The sequence below is a fragment of the Onychomys torridus genome, chromosome 8 (genome assembly GCF_903995425.1).
Source record: "Onychomys torridus chromosome 8, mOncTor1.1, whole genome shotgun sequence".
Lineage (NCBI taxonomy): Eukaryota > Metazoa > Chordata > Mammalia > Rodentia > Cricetidae > Onychomys > Onychomys torridus.
The window spans coordinates 88,729,602-88,744,497 of record NC_050450.1 but is presented as its reverse complement, the minus strand read 5'-3'; the positions used below and the strand labels follow the sequence as shown (position 1 = coordinate 88,744,497).

Genomic DNA, 14,896 nt, shown 5'->3' with positions numbered 1-14,896 from the left:
GTGCTGATACATGCTTCTAATGCCAGCATTTGGGAGGTGGAGGCAGGAGGATCAGAAATGACATGTTTGAGTCCATCCTGGGATAGAGACCACGCGTTCTGCACTAGCTAGCTACAACAGCTGTACTTGGGAGTTTGAATGAGCTTATTAAGTTACAGCAAGCAAAAGCCAATGATCGAATAAGAAGGAGCAGATACATAGCAAACATCAAGTAAGGAGTTTATAGCATCTGGCAGAGATAACGAGAGCAGCCTGATTGAGAGAGCACACAGAAGGACACATCATCAAACTGGAGGCTTAAAAACGTCCAGCAGAGCTGGGCGGTGGCTGGCGCACGCCTTTAATCCCAGCACTTGAGGCAGAGGGAGGTGGATCTCTGTGAGTTTGAGTCTCTGTAAGTTCGAGGTTAGCCTGGTCTACAGCGTGAGTTCCAGAACAGGCTCCAAAGCTACACAGAGAAATGTCTTGGAAAAAAAAAAAAAAAAGTTCAGCAGAGATAGAGTGGCCTGATTGATCTCATTCATTGACCTTATTCTCAATCAATGAACTTCTGCTCAAAAATGTAGTCTTGTCTTTTCTTTTCTTTTTTTTTTACCATGAGATGAGCTATGGTAACCTCTGTTGGAAATGGTTTCTCCCTGGAGCTGTTCTCAAGGACATGATGTTTCTAGTTTGAGGCTGTTCTGCTGTTCTTCAGTCTCTCTATTCCAGAGCCAGGGGACCAGCCTGCCCCAGGACATGGAGGCCTGGGGGACACATCATACACACATATACTTACCATACTAATCAAAATGTTAAGTTTTAAAAATATGTATTTATTTTTATTTTTATGTGTATGGGTGTTTTGCCTGCATGTGTTTAAATGCACCATGTGTGCTGCATGCCTGTAGCAACCACAAGAAGCCATCTGATCCCCTGGAACCAAAAGAAAACTGAACCCAGGTCCTCTGCAAGAGCAGCAAGGGATCTTAACCGCTGAGTCGTCTCTCCAGCCCCGACAAACTTTTCAAAAGTGTAGATCATGCCATGGAACCAACATTGTCCTAATGCCAAAACCAGACTAAGACATCACAAGACCAACGTGACTCATGAGGATGGACACAAACATCCTGAACACATGCTAGCAGATGGAATTCATCAGCATATAAAAGGAACTGTACATCACCACAAAGTTAGATTTATCTCTGTAAGTGATTTGGAATGAGCTTATCGTATTGAAGTCTATTTGAGTATCAGTAGAGTTAAAAATAAAAAAACAGGCTAGAGAGGTGAATCAGTTGGCAAAATGTTTACTGCAGAAGCATGAGGGCCAGAGTCTGGATCCCCAGCACCCATGTAATGTAAAAAACCAGGTGTGAGGGCACATGGCTATGGTTCCAGGGTTGGGGAGGTAGAGATGGGGTCTATGGAGTCTTCCTGACTAGACAATCTAGTCCAATCTGTGGGTTCCAGACTCAATGGCAGATATTATCTTTAAAAAAATTAAGATGGAGAATAATTGGTGATCAACACCCAACTCTGGTCTCTGGCCACTATACACATGTGAATCACATACTCATGCACACACACACACACACACACACACACACACACATATATACACACACACACAATACACACACACACATACACACACACAATACACACACACACACACAACACACACACACTTGAGTCACTTTGGTGTGCATACCTGTAATCCCAAAGGAAGAGAGGAAGGAGACAGGAAGGAAGGGAGGAAAGAGGAAAGGAAGGAACGAACATACAAACAAAGGCAGGAAGAGTTGACTATGATGGTGCACTCCTATAATCCTAGCATTCAGGAGACTGAGACAAAGGATTGTGAGTTCAAGGCCAATGTGAGCTGTGTAGCAAGACACAGTCTCAAACACCTCCCCTTTTAAAAAAAAGAAGAAGAAAAGCCGATGTGGTGGTGCACACCTTTGATCCTAGTACTTGGGAGGCAGAGGTAGGGGGATCTCTGACTGAGTTCAAGGCCTGTCTGGCCTACAAAGTGAGTTCCAGGACAGCCAGGGCTACATAGAGAAACCCTGTGTGTGGGTGGTGGTGGTGGTGGTGGTGGTGGTGGTGATGGTGGTGGTGGTGGTGGTGGTAGAACAGTACGACCACTTCAAAAGATGCAAAACCCTGCCAGCTCCCATCACCACTGGTGATAAAATTCACGCTCTCACCTAAGATCAGGAACAAAAAACGGAAGCAGCAAATCGTGATGCTCCTGGATGGGAAAGCATCTTGCTGGCAAGTTCATTCCCTCACTGGCATTAGAAACTGCCCACTTCTGTGGGATTCCAGTGTATGTTGAAAACCAGCTGAGACAACTCATGGACTGAACAACTCCTGGATTCCTGGGCCTTCTGTTAGTGGCCAGCTGTTGCTGGGCTAGCTGGCTCACAGCCTGTGAGCCATTCCAATAAATCCCCTTTCTCTCTCCCCCAGCACTCTGGAAGCAGTGGCAGGAGGATCAAGAGTTCAAAGTCATTCTTAGCTACCTATCAAGCTCAAAGTCAGCCTTGACTGTATGAGACCCTGTTTCAAAAGAAGGGGGGCTGGGGGTATAGTCAAGAGCACTTAAGGGGTGCCATTCCAGACGACCCGGACTTTTGTCACTCCTGTTGTGTGACCCCAGCAGATCCAAAGCCTTCTTCTGGATTCCACAGGCACCTGCACACACGGGGACACACAGAATCGCATAATAAAAATAAATATTTTGGGGCTGGAGAGATGGCTCAGTGGTTAAGAGTACTGGCTGCTTTTCCACAGGACCGGAGTTCCCTCTGTCCCTAGCTGGTGAGCTGGCCCCCAAAGTACTGGCCCTTCTTGTCCCTCTGTGCCTCTGTCCCTCAAGCCCTGCTAGTTCTGTGCAGAGGGGTAACCGCTCTGACCAGCCAGCATCACTGTGCACTATATGACCCTAGACCATCAGGTCACCTTGTGGGAAACTTGCCTGGAAATCAGTCCCCTTTTCCAGACTTTTTACAACCCTTTGGGTATCCTAAAAATAAACTTGGAATTTTCTTTAAAGTAATACTAAAATTAAAACTAAATTAAATTACAATACATCTTAGGCTAATCCTGAAAAAGTGCTTATCATCTCTGAACATAAAGTTAAGGAAACAAAAAACTGCCAGGCAAGCAGAAGAGGTGGCTTAGAGGTTAAGAGCACTGACTGTTCTTCCAGAGGTCCTGAGTTTAATTCCCAGCAACCACATGGTGGCTTACAACCATCTGTGATGAGATCTGATGCCCTCTTCTGGCCTGCAGGCAGAACACTGTATAAATCTTTTTTTTTTTTTTTTTTGAGACAGGGTCTCTCTGTAGTTTTGCCTGTCCTGGATCTCGCTCTGTAGACCAGGCTGGCCTCAAACTCACAGAGATCTGCCTGCCTCTGCCTCCCGAGTGCTGGGATTAAAGGCATGCGCCACCAGGTGGATCTCTGAGTTTGAGGCCAGCCTGGTCTACAGAGTGAGATCCAGGACAGGCTCCAAAGTTACACAGAGAAACCCTGTCTCAAAACACCAAAATAAATAAATAAATAAATAAGAAATTAAAAAAGAAAACAGAAAACTATACATGGTACCAAAGGACCATAAAGAAAGAAAGAAAGAAAGAAAGAAAGAAAGAAAGAAAGAAAGAAAGAAAGAAAGAAAGAAAACAAAAAACTATACACGGTACCAAAGGACCAGGGTTCAATTTCCAGCCCGCACATGGCAGCTTACAACAGTCTGTAACTCCAATTTCAGGGGATCCAGCACCCTCACACAGACATACATGCAGGCAAAACACCGATGCACCTAAAATAAAATCTAAAATAAAAATAAACTAAATAAATATTTCAAGTGTGTTTTCCTTGAGATAAAGTCAGTGAGTAAACTCAGTCACAGGTAAATTTGACCAAACTATACATGACAAAGAGTGCTGTGAGGTCATCGTACTTAAAGGACTGGCCATTGGATAATAATAGACTGTATCTACTTGTCTATATAAAAGGGCAAGATCTGTCTTTGACATTTCTTAGCAGATTGCCTGTGATACTCAAGGCATTCAGATTTAACAACTTCAAAGATGAAAGTCATTTTCTTTCTTTTCTTTTCTTTTTCCTTTTTTCCCCAATTTTCCAATACAGGGTTTCTCTGTGCAGCCTTGGCTGTCCTGGAAGTCTCTCTATAGACTAGGCTCACAGAGATCCACCTGCCTCTGCCTCCTGAGTGCTGGAATTAAAAGTATACACCACAATGCCTGGCTATTGTTTATTCTTTACACCAGTATCTGGCTACATAGCCCAGACTAGCCTGGAAACATACTTAAGTCAATCTTCTTCCCCAGCCTCCTAAACACTGCGTTGCCCTGTACGATTTTTTTTCCCCGAGACAAGGTTTCTCTGTGTAGCTTTGTGCCTTTCCTGGATCTTGCTCTGTAGACCAGGCTGGCCTTGAACTCACAGAGATCCACCTGCCTCTGCCTCCCCGAGTGCTGGGATTAAAGAGGTTCGCCACCACCGCCCGGCCGATTTTTTTTAAAAGACATGATCTCTACATAGCTCTGACTGGCCTTGAACTTGTTATATGGCTGAGGATGACTTTTAACTCCCAATCCTCTTGCTGCCTCATCCGTGAGGGCTGGGATGACAGGTGTGCACACCCACACCTCCACAGCGGTGGTTTTCAGCTGTACTCAAGTCTGAGCTTGTTCCAGGATGGAGTACAGACACTCTTCCCACACGCCTCTTTTCCCTCTTGAGATCATGCTACCCTGGCCCTAACTCCCTCATCTGCCAACCTGAGCCCCTCACCCAACTTGTCACCCTTTAGGTGACCTGTTCCTTTAAGAGCACCCCCCACCGGCCCCCAGGATCCGCCCAGTCAGGCCGGATTTCCTGTCCAAACCCTACCCTTTAAAGTCATCTCTTCAACTTTCTGGACTGCTGTGTTCAGAAACCAGAGACACTGAGAGATCCTGAGGGATCTGGGGTGCTGAAAGTAGACAGAAGTGGGCTGTGACAGGTGCATATATACCCAAGGCTCTAGCGGGGAAGGGAACCAGGACAGGAAGATCCCGAGAGAAAGTAAAGTCACTTGGGAGTGGGTCAAGTGTCATATGTCTTGCCCAGCCCTCTCTGCCTTCCCAGGGAGGAGCCTAGCAGTTCTTCCAGCTACGGGGCTGGGGACTCGAGGGTGCCTGTCAGTAGGACCCCAGAATCTCGAGGGTCTGTCTCTCTTCTATATTGCCTGCCCAGCAGGGCCTGGCTTCCTCCCACCGGCTTCCTCCTCAGTTTCCTGTGTGCTGTGGAGTGTGGGGGAAGACATGGTTATCCCCTCCCGCCCCACTCTGTTCTGTTCTTCTCCCAGGAGCTACTTGGCAATGCTGCTGCTGCTGCTGCTGCTGCTGCTGCTGCTGCTGCTGCTCCCACTGGCCATGCTGTGGCAGCAGAGGTCTCGGGATGCCAGGCCATCTTGGCTGATCCACCTCCAGCACCAGGTGGCCTGGGGGGCACTGGGCTGGGCAGCCGCCTGGCAGCAGCGAAAACTGGAACGGAGCACAAGGCACGTGGGCCAGAGCCAGCAGCGAGCGCTCATGTGGTGTCTGAAGAGAGCCCAGAGTCCCTGCAGTCTCCCCCGGGGGAATACAGGTGTGTTTCTGACACCTGGGGGAGGTGACCCAAAGGGGGAAAAAAAGAAACCCCACAAGACAGATTCTAGAACACAAAGGCCTCTTCACTGACTACCAATACTCTGTGGCCCGACCCAGAGTCCTACCACAGCCCATGTCTGTTTCTCCTGTTAAGCTGGATTTTCCTTTGCTGGACCCTGTTCTAGCCCTCACCCCACTTCCCATGCCCTTTCTGGGTTCCTTCCTCGAGGGTCTCCACATTCTTCACACTTCTTGAGGAGTTTCTGGTATTTTGGGGGGCTACAGACATGAGCACCTTCCGGAATCATCTCCCACTGACCAAAACCAGCCAAGCCCAGAAGGAAGAAAGTGAAGAGAAGCACCTTCCCCCTGCTTTACCCCAGTACCATGGAGAGGCGTCTCTGCAGGTAAACAGAGGCACCCCCACCCCACAGCACAAAACCCTTGCCGAAGGATGTGCAAAGAAAGCCCGCAGTAGTAGTTGGGGTCTGATTCTGAAGTCTGAGTGACAGTCCCTCTTATATCCCTCCAGGCCACCCTGCTGGGGCTGGTAACCCTAAACAAGGCCTATCCAGAAGTGCTGACTCCAGGAAGTACTGCATGTGTGACCCCTACATCCCCATGGCCCAGCTCTGTCCCCTGGCTCGGGCACGCCCTGGGCCGGGTAAGCCCTCTTGGAGCCAAGGACACTTGGACCCTGCTGCTGGAGGCACTGATATCCCCAGGGCTGAGGGCACTGGAGGCAAGGACTGCAGTGGAGCTCCTGGATGTCTTTGTGGGCCTGGAGGCAGATGGCAAAGAACTGGCTGAGGCCATAGCAGCTGGGAACCTAGGAACGCCTCTCCCCAGACGAGCAGCTGAGCTGCAGGAAGCCCTGGAACAGGGACCCCGAGGATTGGCCCTTCGGCTCTGGCCAAAGCTGCAGGTGGTGGTGACTCTGGATGCAGGAGGCCAGGCAGAAGCTGTGGCTGCCCTTAGAGCCTTGTGGTGCCAAGGGCTAGCCTTCTTCTCTCCTGCCTATGCTGCCTCTGGAGGTCAGCTTGGTATGGGGATTGGATGCAGGTGGGGCTGGGGGCAGAGATCACACAGCTAGCTACCATGCTTTGAGCCACATACACTTATCTCCTTGAGTCCTTCTCAACGCCCCGGGATGGTATGGGATGAGCTGACTGACAGCTCAGCATGCTAAGGTTCATTGAGACACAGCCTCTCACACCATAGACTCCCATGGTACCAGGAATTGCTTTCAAGTCTGATCCTTGTGGAACCACTTCTCTGCCTGTTCTACCCAGTCAAGACCAGGAGGGAGCAGGCCGGACCTGGGGGTATCCAGAAAAGCTGCTCATATGAGCTGGGCCTGTTGTCCGGAGTGAGGCATTGCGTTCTGCTGGTGCCTAGAAGGAGGGAATACACCACAAAGTTGACAAGATTTTTTTTTTTTTTTTTTGCTCTCTATAGGGGTGATGGCCCTAAACATGTGGCCAGAGCAACCCCAAGGATTCTACCTTCTTCCCCCTGGAGTCCCCTTTATTGAGCTGCTTCCAATCAAGGCAGGAACCCGAGAGGAGGCAGCCTCCACTCTCCTTCTTACTGATGTCCAAAGAGAGGAAGAGTATGAGCTGGTGCTAACTGACCATGCGGGACTGACCAGGTGACCCTCTACTGGCCCCTGTCACCTCTAAAGTCCTGCCCTTGGGAGGGGACACAAGCTCACTCTTCTACCCAACCCCACTCATCATCAGGTGCCGCCTGGGAGATGTGGTACAGGTGGTTGGTGCCTACAATCAGTGTCCTGTTGTCAAGTTCACCTGCAGGTAGGTGACCCCCGGGGATGCCAAGGGGCTGTCCCTTTGCCTTTGGGTCCACTCCCTCCTCCTTCTTCCTTCAGGCTGGGACAGACCCTGAGTGTTCGAGGAGAAGTTACTGATGAGAATTTATTCTCTGCGGCCCTGGCCCAAGCAGTGGGGCAGTGGCCAGGGGCGAAGCTGTTGGACCATGCCTGTGTGGAGAGCAGCATTCTGGGTAAGTATTCCTAGCAGCTCCTACCTCCGTTTCTTGGGTCTGGCTTTCCCCCAACCCATGTTTACCCTGATTGGAGACATCTAGGAAGGAGACTCAACACAGTTTTCTCTACTATTCCTAACAAAAGCCCTTCTCTATAGCTAACGCCCATCCCTCCCACTACAACCTCCAACCATTTCATTCCTGATCTGTCTTATCATATTCAGGAGCCGGTTCTAGGTTCCCCTCTATTTGCTAAGAATCATTTCTCTGCCCCCTGAACCTTAGAATAGGGAAGATGTGAAGGCAGAGGTTGATGGCTCTGGCAGCCACGTTGTCCTCAGGAAGTGTATGGGTGGCTTTGTCCTCAGACTCCTGTGACGGTTCTGCCCCGCACTACGAAGTGTTCGTGGAGCTGAGGGGATTGAGGAATCTGTCAGAGGAAAATCGAGACAAGGTAAAAGATGAGACCGGAGTCTGATTCTAAGTCTCTTTTGCTCTACAAGCCCTCCCGGTTGTCATGGAGTTGAGGGAGTTCAGGGGAAGGGGTACCGAGGAGGGGGACCCCTCCTCAGGGCATCTGGGAAGGGGGCATGGGTCCTACAACACACACTTCCACACTGAAGTCCTAAGTGCAGGCAGCCTTGGGCATGGTCGTGCACGTCTCGTACACATGCCACCTCAGGGTAGTCTCAGCCGACTGTTCTGCTCCTAGCTGGACCACTGCCTTCAGGAAGCCTCCCCTTGCTACAAGTCCTTGCGGTTCCGGGGCAGTGTGGGTCCTGCCAAAGTTCATCTGGTGGGGTCAGGGAGCTTCAGAGTACTCCGGGAAACACTAGCAACCTGCCCCTCCTCCTTCCCTCCTGAAATGCCTCGGGTCCTCAGGCTCAGACACCTGGCCCAGCTCCTGCAGAAGAGGGTGATATCCTAACCAAGGCAACCATCACCAGGCTTCCCTTTGCCTCCTTACTCCGTCCTTGGGGATATCTCCAGATGTTGAGGCCTGGACTGGACATCACATAATATTGGCCCATCAGAGCCACTGGCCTTAGGAAGGCCTTGGACTCATTGGCTGGTATTAAGGTGGAGGCTTTGGCGTACAGCAGAACCCAGCAGTGCCTCATGACTGACTGTCCCTTCAGCCTACTCTACTTGACACTGCTGAGGAGTTCTGATACACCCTGGCGGCTTCCTGTATCTCAGCCCTTCTCGTGTGCTGGACCAGGGTACAGCATGGGCTGAAAGTGTAGGTGATGCTCCCTGAGTGCCTCCTTCAGGAACAGGAGCAAATGAATAAAGATCATAGTCTCGTGGTCCGAGGTATATTATTGGTGAAATTATTAAGGCCACTCCATGTAGTTAAAAGGGAGGTTTATTTTGTGGGGTAACTTACAAATGAAGGGGTAGGTTGCAGGGTCTGGCAAAGGTATAGCGCAGTCCAGCCATGTTCTCTGGAGAACTCTGCTCAGTCTACCTCCAGTGTCCAGGGTCCCGGAACCAAGAGAGACCTCTCCTCTCAATCCTGGGTCTTCCGCTCCCTCCTCTGCCCCGCCTTGTGGGCATGACCATTACCGAAGCCTCAATGGGGGTTGGAACTTCCAGGCCAATGCTGGGATGGCTATCCACTACAGTATATCTTGCACAATCTCCTGAAAGGGTGAGACTGTAGCCCACAGGAGTAATCCAGTGTTTAATATTCTTCCTACCAGCTTTCCTTCCTTCCTCCATCCTTCCCTCCCTTGCCCATTTTATCATTCGGCTCCTTGGATCAACTCCCAAATAAAATTCTTTTAAAAATATTTATGTATTTATTTTATGTTATCTGTGTGCGGCCGCATGTGTGTATGTGCACTGTGTGTATGCAAATACCTCCAGAGGCCAGAAGAAGATTGTGAATTCTTTGAAACTGGAGTTACAGGCAGTTGAGAGCAGATATGTGGGTTCTGGGAACCAAACCCAGGTCCTCTATAAAAAAACATCAAGGATTCTTGGCTCCTGAGACATTTCCCTAGGTCCTCATAAAATTCTCATACCCAGATTCTGGACACTGCTTTGGGAATGTCATGTGGAGTCCCATGCACCCTGCTTCAGCCACAGCCTGGGCTTCTCTCTGGAGCCCAGCCAGCCACCCTCCTCTCTGCCCTGAGCTCCAAGGTTTTCACCTACTCTGCACATTGGTTTAGGTTAGTCCCAAGAATATGAGCACACAGGAGCTTCTGGAGGCTCCCATCACGGTTTAACAGGACCAAGTAGACAGATGCCCTCTCTCCTCCCATCTCCAGCACAGCTTGGAGGTGAAGGGGCTGTTGGTTACCCCCCTGCCTCAGCACCTGGCTCCTTGCTGGCCTAGCCTGCACAAATCCCTTCCACAGTGAGAAAGGAGGAAGTTATATCTCCAGTCACCAAGTGTCACAGCAGGAATGAACCTCAGCACTCCCTGCAGAAAGAGTCCAGAGCAGTGAGGAAACTAAGCCTGAAGGTTAGGAGGTCAAGACCTGCAGCCCCTCAGTGCTAGTCCAGATCAGTTTCCGTCCTGCCTCTGAATCGATTCTCTATCCTTCTATGTCCCCACCTGTGGGCTCCTCCTTTTTGGGTCACCAGTTGTCATCAGCCTTTTAAAATCCCCAAACAAAGCCGGGTGGCGGCGGTGGCACACGCCTTTAATCCCAGCACTCGGGAGGCAGAGCCAGGTGGATCTCTGTGAGTTTGAGACTAGCCTGGTCTACAGAATGAGATCCAGGAAAGGCGCAAAGCCACACAGAGAAACTCTGTCTCGAAAGACCAAAAATAAATAAATAAATAAAATCTGCTCAGCCTGGCACCTAAGGCCCTGGAAAACTTTACCCAACTTACCTCTCCCTTTAGTCCCATAGAAACTATGAGGCGCACACCCCATGCCGTGTGAGCCAAGCACTGTCCCATCTAAGCCTTGTCCCTTCTCAGGTATACTCTGTCCCCTTACCTATCTAGTGGAAGCTACTTCACTACTTTTCAAGCAAAGTCTTTGAGAGACCACCACCACCCCACCCCACTCCTGTCCCACCCAGAAGGAAGTGACTGTCTAATCTCTGGGTTTTGGTTGTTTTTGTTTGTTTGTTTGTTTTTTGTTGTTGCTGTTTTTTTAATTTTTCAGGACAGGGTTTCTCTGTGTAATAGTCCTTGCTGTCCTGGAACTCACTCTGTAGACCAGGCTGGCCTCAAACTCATTGAGATCCACCTGCCTCTGCCTCCCAAGTGCTCGGATCAAAAGCATGTGGTAGCTAATTACCCTTCTTTGCACTGAACTATCCTTGGGCCCAGATGTCACACCCCCACCCCCAGACTTGTGTGCTCCTTGAAAGTGGGGACATGTCTGGCAGAGAGATGGCTCTGTAAGAGCACTTACTGCTTTTGTGGGGGACCTGGGCTCAGACCCCAGTGCCCACATAGTGGCTCACAACCATCCATAACTACAGTTCCAGGAGATCCAAAACCCTCTTTTGGTATTCACAGGCACCAGGCATACATGCAGTACATATCCATACACGTAGGCTAAGAAAATGGGGTCACAGTCGGGCAATGGTGGCGCACGCCTTTAATCCCAGCACTCAGGAGAGGTAGGTGGATCTCTGAATTTGAGGCCAGCCTGGTCTACAGAGCAAGTTCCAGGATAGTCAGGGCTGCACAGAGAAACTCTGTCTTGAAAAGCAAGGAAAAAAAAAAAAGTAGCTGGGTGGTAGTGGCACAGGCCTTTAATCCCAGCCCTCAGGAGGCAGAGCTAGGTGGATCTCTGTGAGTTCGAGGCCAGCCTGGGCTACAGAGTGAATTCCAGGAAAGGCGCAAAGCTACACAGAGAAACCCTGTCTCGGGGGAAAAAAAAAAAAAAAAAAAAAGGCACACTGCTGTCACTGTGCCCATGTAGAACTGATCTACATCAAGAGCTCCTTAACAAAGTCCTGAAGGAGAGTTTGGCCTGGGAGTGGCATGAGCCCTTTATCCCCACCCCATACCCATCCCCCTCACACCCTGTTCTGTGAGGGCACAGTAAGACTCCAATACCCTCTTCTCTCCTGGCCCAGGAGAAATCGCTCTCCACCAGCGTCTAGAAACCAGGCTTGGCTGCTCTCTCACCCATCCCCCACAGTAAGTCTCCAAGACTTTCCATGGAGGAGTTTGGTGAAAGGAACAGGGGAGATGTAGAGCTGTGGGGTGGGGAGGGCAGCTCAAGAGCTGTTTCCATGGAGGAAAAAGGCCCTGGAACCTGATGGACCCGAGAGTCAGTGACAAGGAGTGGGGTGGGGAGTGGGGGGTGAATGCTACCCAGGTACCTCCCTACTCCCCCACCCTCCACATACCATGAACAGTGAGTGGGTCTTGGCTGCCACTTCTGCCCTTAATTAGCAACTCGCCCCTCCCCCATCGTCTCTGGCCAGTGCCCCAGGCAAGGCCTCTTTTGTGAACTCAGATTCCTGGGTGCAAGGTTGCCTCATTAGTACCCGGAGACCACCCCATCTCCAAGGAACAGGCAGACAGACCAGCTGGAGACCAAGGACAGGGCGGCCATTCTTTGGGTCCAACCTGGAGACAGCTCCAACGCAAGATGCTAATCTTAGACATCCCTTTGTCAGGTTTAAGGTGGATGCAAATGCTCATGTCTCTCTCCCCACCACACACACACACCTCAGAGCACTATAAACCCCTGGCCCCTGCAAGCAGGCCACAGTCGAAGACCGCCTCAGACATCTTGGGTATTTGGAGCACTGCAGTGAAGACACCATCTTTCCAGATTACCCTGCTCTGAGCTCCAGACACCATGAATCTTCCTTCTACAAAGGTAAAGAGTTAGGAATAGGGGTGAGCCTCATCAAACCACTGAGGCCACTAGAGTGTTTGCCCACAGGCTGGGCCCATGATGATCCTTGTCATGGATCACGGAGTCAGGAGTCTGGGTGCTGATCTGGACTAGCACAGCCTTGACTTGGGAGGGATCCCGGCAGCCTGCTTGGTGAACACTAGGGACGCCATTCTCTTAGAGGCTCGTGTTTATTGAGCCCTTGTATTTCAGATGCTTTTGTGATTGTCAGTTTATGTCTTTGCACTCAACAGCCTGGGTAGCTGAATGATTTAATGCCTAGTTTGTAGGTTAGGAAGGGCTGTCCCAAGAGGCTGAGAAACTGGTCCAAAGCCACAAATGTTCGGGTTTTCCCCAGCAAAGGAACAGGCCTGCTGTGTGGAGAGGGAAGGACTACACTGAATAAACCCTTTGTTTCTGCTAAGCTTACATGTTTGGTTCCCACAGACTCAGACACACCTGTCTGCAGGTGGAGGAGTAAGTCTTTAAATGTGTTAACTTATTCTGCCAGGGGAAGTCTATGAGGGCTAGAGGAGATGGCTCAGCTGTGGATTGAAGGATGGGTTGACAAAGGAGTCAGAGGCAGGAAAACTCAGTGACAGCCAAGCGCGACCTCAGGCTAGGAGAGGTTCGGAGCCGACTGGGTATGGGGAACCCATTCGCGCCTTGTCTCTTGTCTCTTTTAGGTTCCCTGGGCCACCGTGACGCTGCTGTTGCTACTACTGCTCCCGCCAGCGCTGCTGTCGCTTGGGGTGGACGCACAGCCTCTGCCCGATTGCTGTCGCCAGAAGACCTGCTCTTGCCGCCTCTACGAACTGTTGCACGGCGCTGGCAACCACGCCGCGGGCATCCTGACTCTGGGAAAGCGGCGTCCTGGACCCCCAGGCCTCCAGGGCCGGCTGCAGCGCCTTCTGCAGGCCAATGGCAACCACGCTGCCGGCATCCTGACCATGGGCCGCCGCGCAGGCGCAGAGCTAGAGCCACGTCCCTGCCCTGGTCGCCGCTGTCTGACCATAACTACCACTGCTTTAGCGCCCGGGGGCGGGTCCGGAGTCTGAACACGTCTTCAGTCCCTGTCCTGGTCCTATCTTCCCCCCTCTGCTCACCACTGTCAGTCTCTAGGAAAACGGCAATAAAGACGAGTCTCTGTTGGTGTGGCTAATCTTTGTTCCTGTGTGTCAAGTTCAGGCCTCCAAGGGGCGGGAAAGCATCTTGAGAACTGTGTAGGCTCCAGGGCCGGGAAAGAGCTGTGTTTCTTGTTCTAAATACTTGGTCAGGAAGATCCCAGTTCAAGGACTCTTGCAGAGTCCCGAGGTGCATATTTGGGGTAGTAGAAGTGAAGGACCGATGTGTCCCACGTTGTTCTACTATCCACTTTATTTATTTGTTTATTTACTTGTTTATTTTAAAACAGGTTCTTATGTGTACCAGGTTGTCCTCGAATGACCAGCATGGCCTTAAACTTAAATGACTCTTCGATCCTACTGTCTCTATCTCCCCAGTGCTGTTGAAATTGCAAGTGTGCTCTGTCACACCTGGTTTCTGCAGTACTAGGGGACTGAACCCAGAGCTTTGTGTATATTAAGCAAGCACTCTACCAACTGAGCTATATTCCACTGTTTTATAATAGGGGCCTATATAGAGAGGTTCTGGACAGCTGCACATGGGAACAGAATCCAGCTGGATGTAAGGTTGCAGGAAAGGCAAGGCGTGTGAGTTTCCATGGTGAGCCTTCCAGAGTCGGGGTGGTGTGGTCAGTTGTACTGTGGAGTGTGAACAATGTCACACTGGAAAAAGGTGGGTTCAGTTTGTGCAGCCATTGCATGTGACCAGGTTTTGCACTTCACTGTATAGAATGGAGTCTGGGAATGTTCTTAAGCAGAGTTGGGGCAAGGTTTCTACAACTCTAGCAAAAGATACCTGTTGTAGGTTGAAGTGTGCTGCCCCCAAACTCACACGTTGCAGTCTTAATACCCCAGCACTTAGGAAGTGGCCTTGCCGATGCAGTTAAGTAAGATAAGATTGGAATATGGCAGAATTCTAATCCAGTTATGAGTAGTGCTCTCATAAAAAACAGGGGAATTGGCAGATCTGCAGAGACTCAGGAAGAACTCACATGTACATGGAAACCAAGACCACGGCAATGCATCCACAAGTCAAGGAATGCCAGAGGCCACCAGCAACCCACTTAGAAGCTGGAGGATAGCATGGAAGACTCTTCTTCACAGCCTTTAGAGGGACCTAAGCCCCTGAGTTGGGGGGTCCAACCTTGAGCTGGGATTTCTAGATCCCAGAATTGTTTAAACCATGCACTCTGTATCACTTTGCTACAGCCGTAGGAGAGTAATGTAAAATTCAAAAATAGAGACATGAGGGCTGGCAAGATGGCTGAGTGGATAGAGGCCCTTACTGCCA

General features: G+C 50.4%; 2 protein-coding genes across 4 annotated transcripts; both read left to right on the top strand.

Annotated features, from left to right (window-relative positions):
• Nucleotides 1–4,925: 4,925 nt before the first annotated feature.
• Ghdc (GH3 domain containing) lies at nucleotides 4,926–9,024 on the top strand. Of its 3 annotated transcripts, XM_036196401.1 has the most exons (9): nucleotides 4,926–5,021; nucleotides 5,367–5,647; nucleotides 5,935–6,056; nucleotides 6,182–6,683; nucleotides 7,108–7,300; nucleotides 7,392–7,463; nucleotides 7,538–7,671; nucleotides 8,022–8,107; nucleotides 8,366–8,648. In XM_036196401.1, the coding sequence occupies exons 2-9, from the start codon at nucleotides 5,380–5,382 to the stop codon at nucleotides 8,579–8,581; spliced, it is 1,593 nt and encodes a 530-aa protein (XP_036052294.1). In that variant the 5' UTR covers nucleotides 4,926–5,021; nucleotides 5,367–5,379; the 3' UTR covers nucleotides 8,582–8,648. The 3 variants fall into 3 exon arrangements, with proteins under 3 accessions (XP_036052294.1, XP_036052295.1, XP_036052293.1); XM_036196402.1 differs by lacking the exon at nucleotides 4,926–5,021 and having other exon boundaries at nucleotides 5,164–5,647; nucleotides 8,536–9,024; XM_036196400.1 differs by lacking the exon at nucleotides 4,926–5,021 and having other exon boundaries at nucleotides 5,165–5,647.
• Nucleotides 9,025–12,354: 3,330 nt separating this feature from the next.
• On the top strand, nucleotides 12,355–13,641 carry Hcrt (hypocretin neuropeptide precursor). Its single transcript, XM_036194839.1, has 2 exons — nucleotides 12,355–12,463; nucleotides 13,168–13,641. Exons 1-2 carry the CDS (start codon nucleotides 12,443–12,445, stop codon nucleotides 13,537–13,539), a joined length of 393 nt encoding a protein of 130 aa, XP_036050732.1. The 5' UTR covers nucleotides 12,355–12,442; the 3' UTR covers nucleotides 13,540–13,641.
• The last annotated feature ends 1,255 nt before the right edge of the window (nucleotides 13,642–14,896 follow it).

Coding starts and splice junctions, on each gene's coding strand:
- Ghdc (XM_036196400.1), top strand. CDS start 5,323: ATGGTTATCCCCTCCCGCCCCACTCTGTTCTGTTCTTCTCCCAGGAGC. Junction 6,057..6,181: donor ATGGAGAGGCGTCTCTGCAG/GTAAACAGAGGC, acceptor ATATCCCTCCAG/GCCACCCTGCTGGGGCTGGT. Junction 7,672..8,021: donor TGTGGAGAGCAGCATTCTGG/GTAAGTATTCCT, acceptor CTTTGTCCTCAG/ACTCCTGTGACGGTTCTGCC.
- Hcrt (XM_036194839.1), top strand. CDS start 12,443: ATGAATCTTCCTTCTACAAAG. Junction 12,464..13,167: donor TGAATCTTCCTTCTACAAAG/GTAAAGAGTTAG, acceptor TGTCTCTTTTAG/GTTCCCTGGGCCACCGTGAC.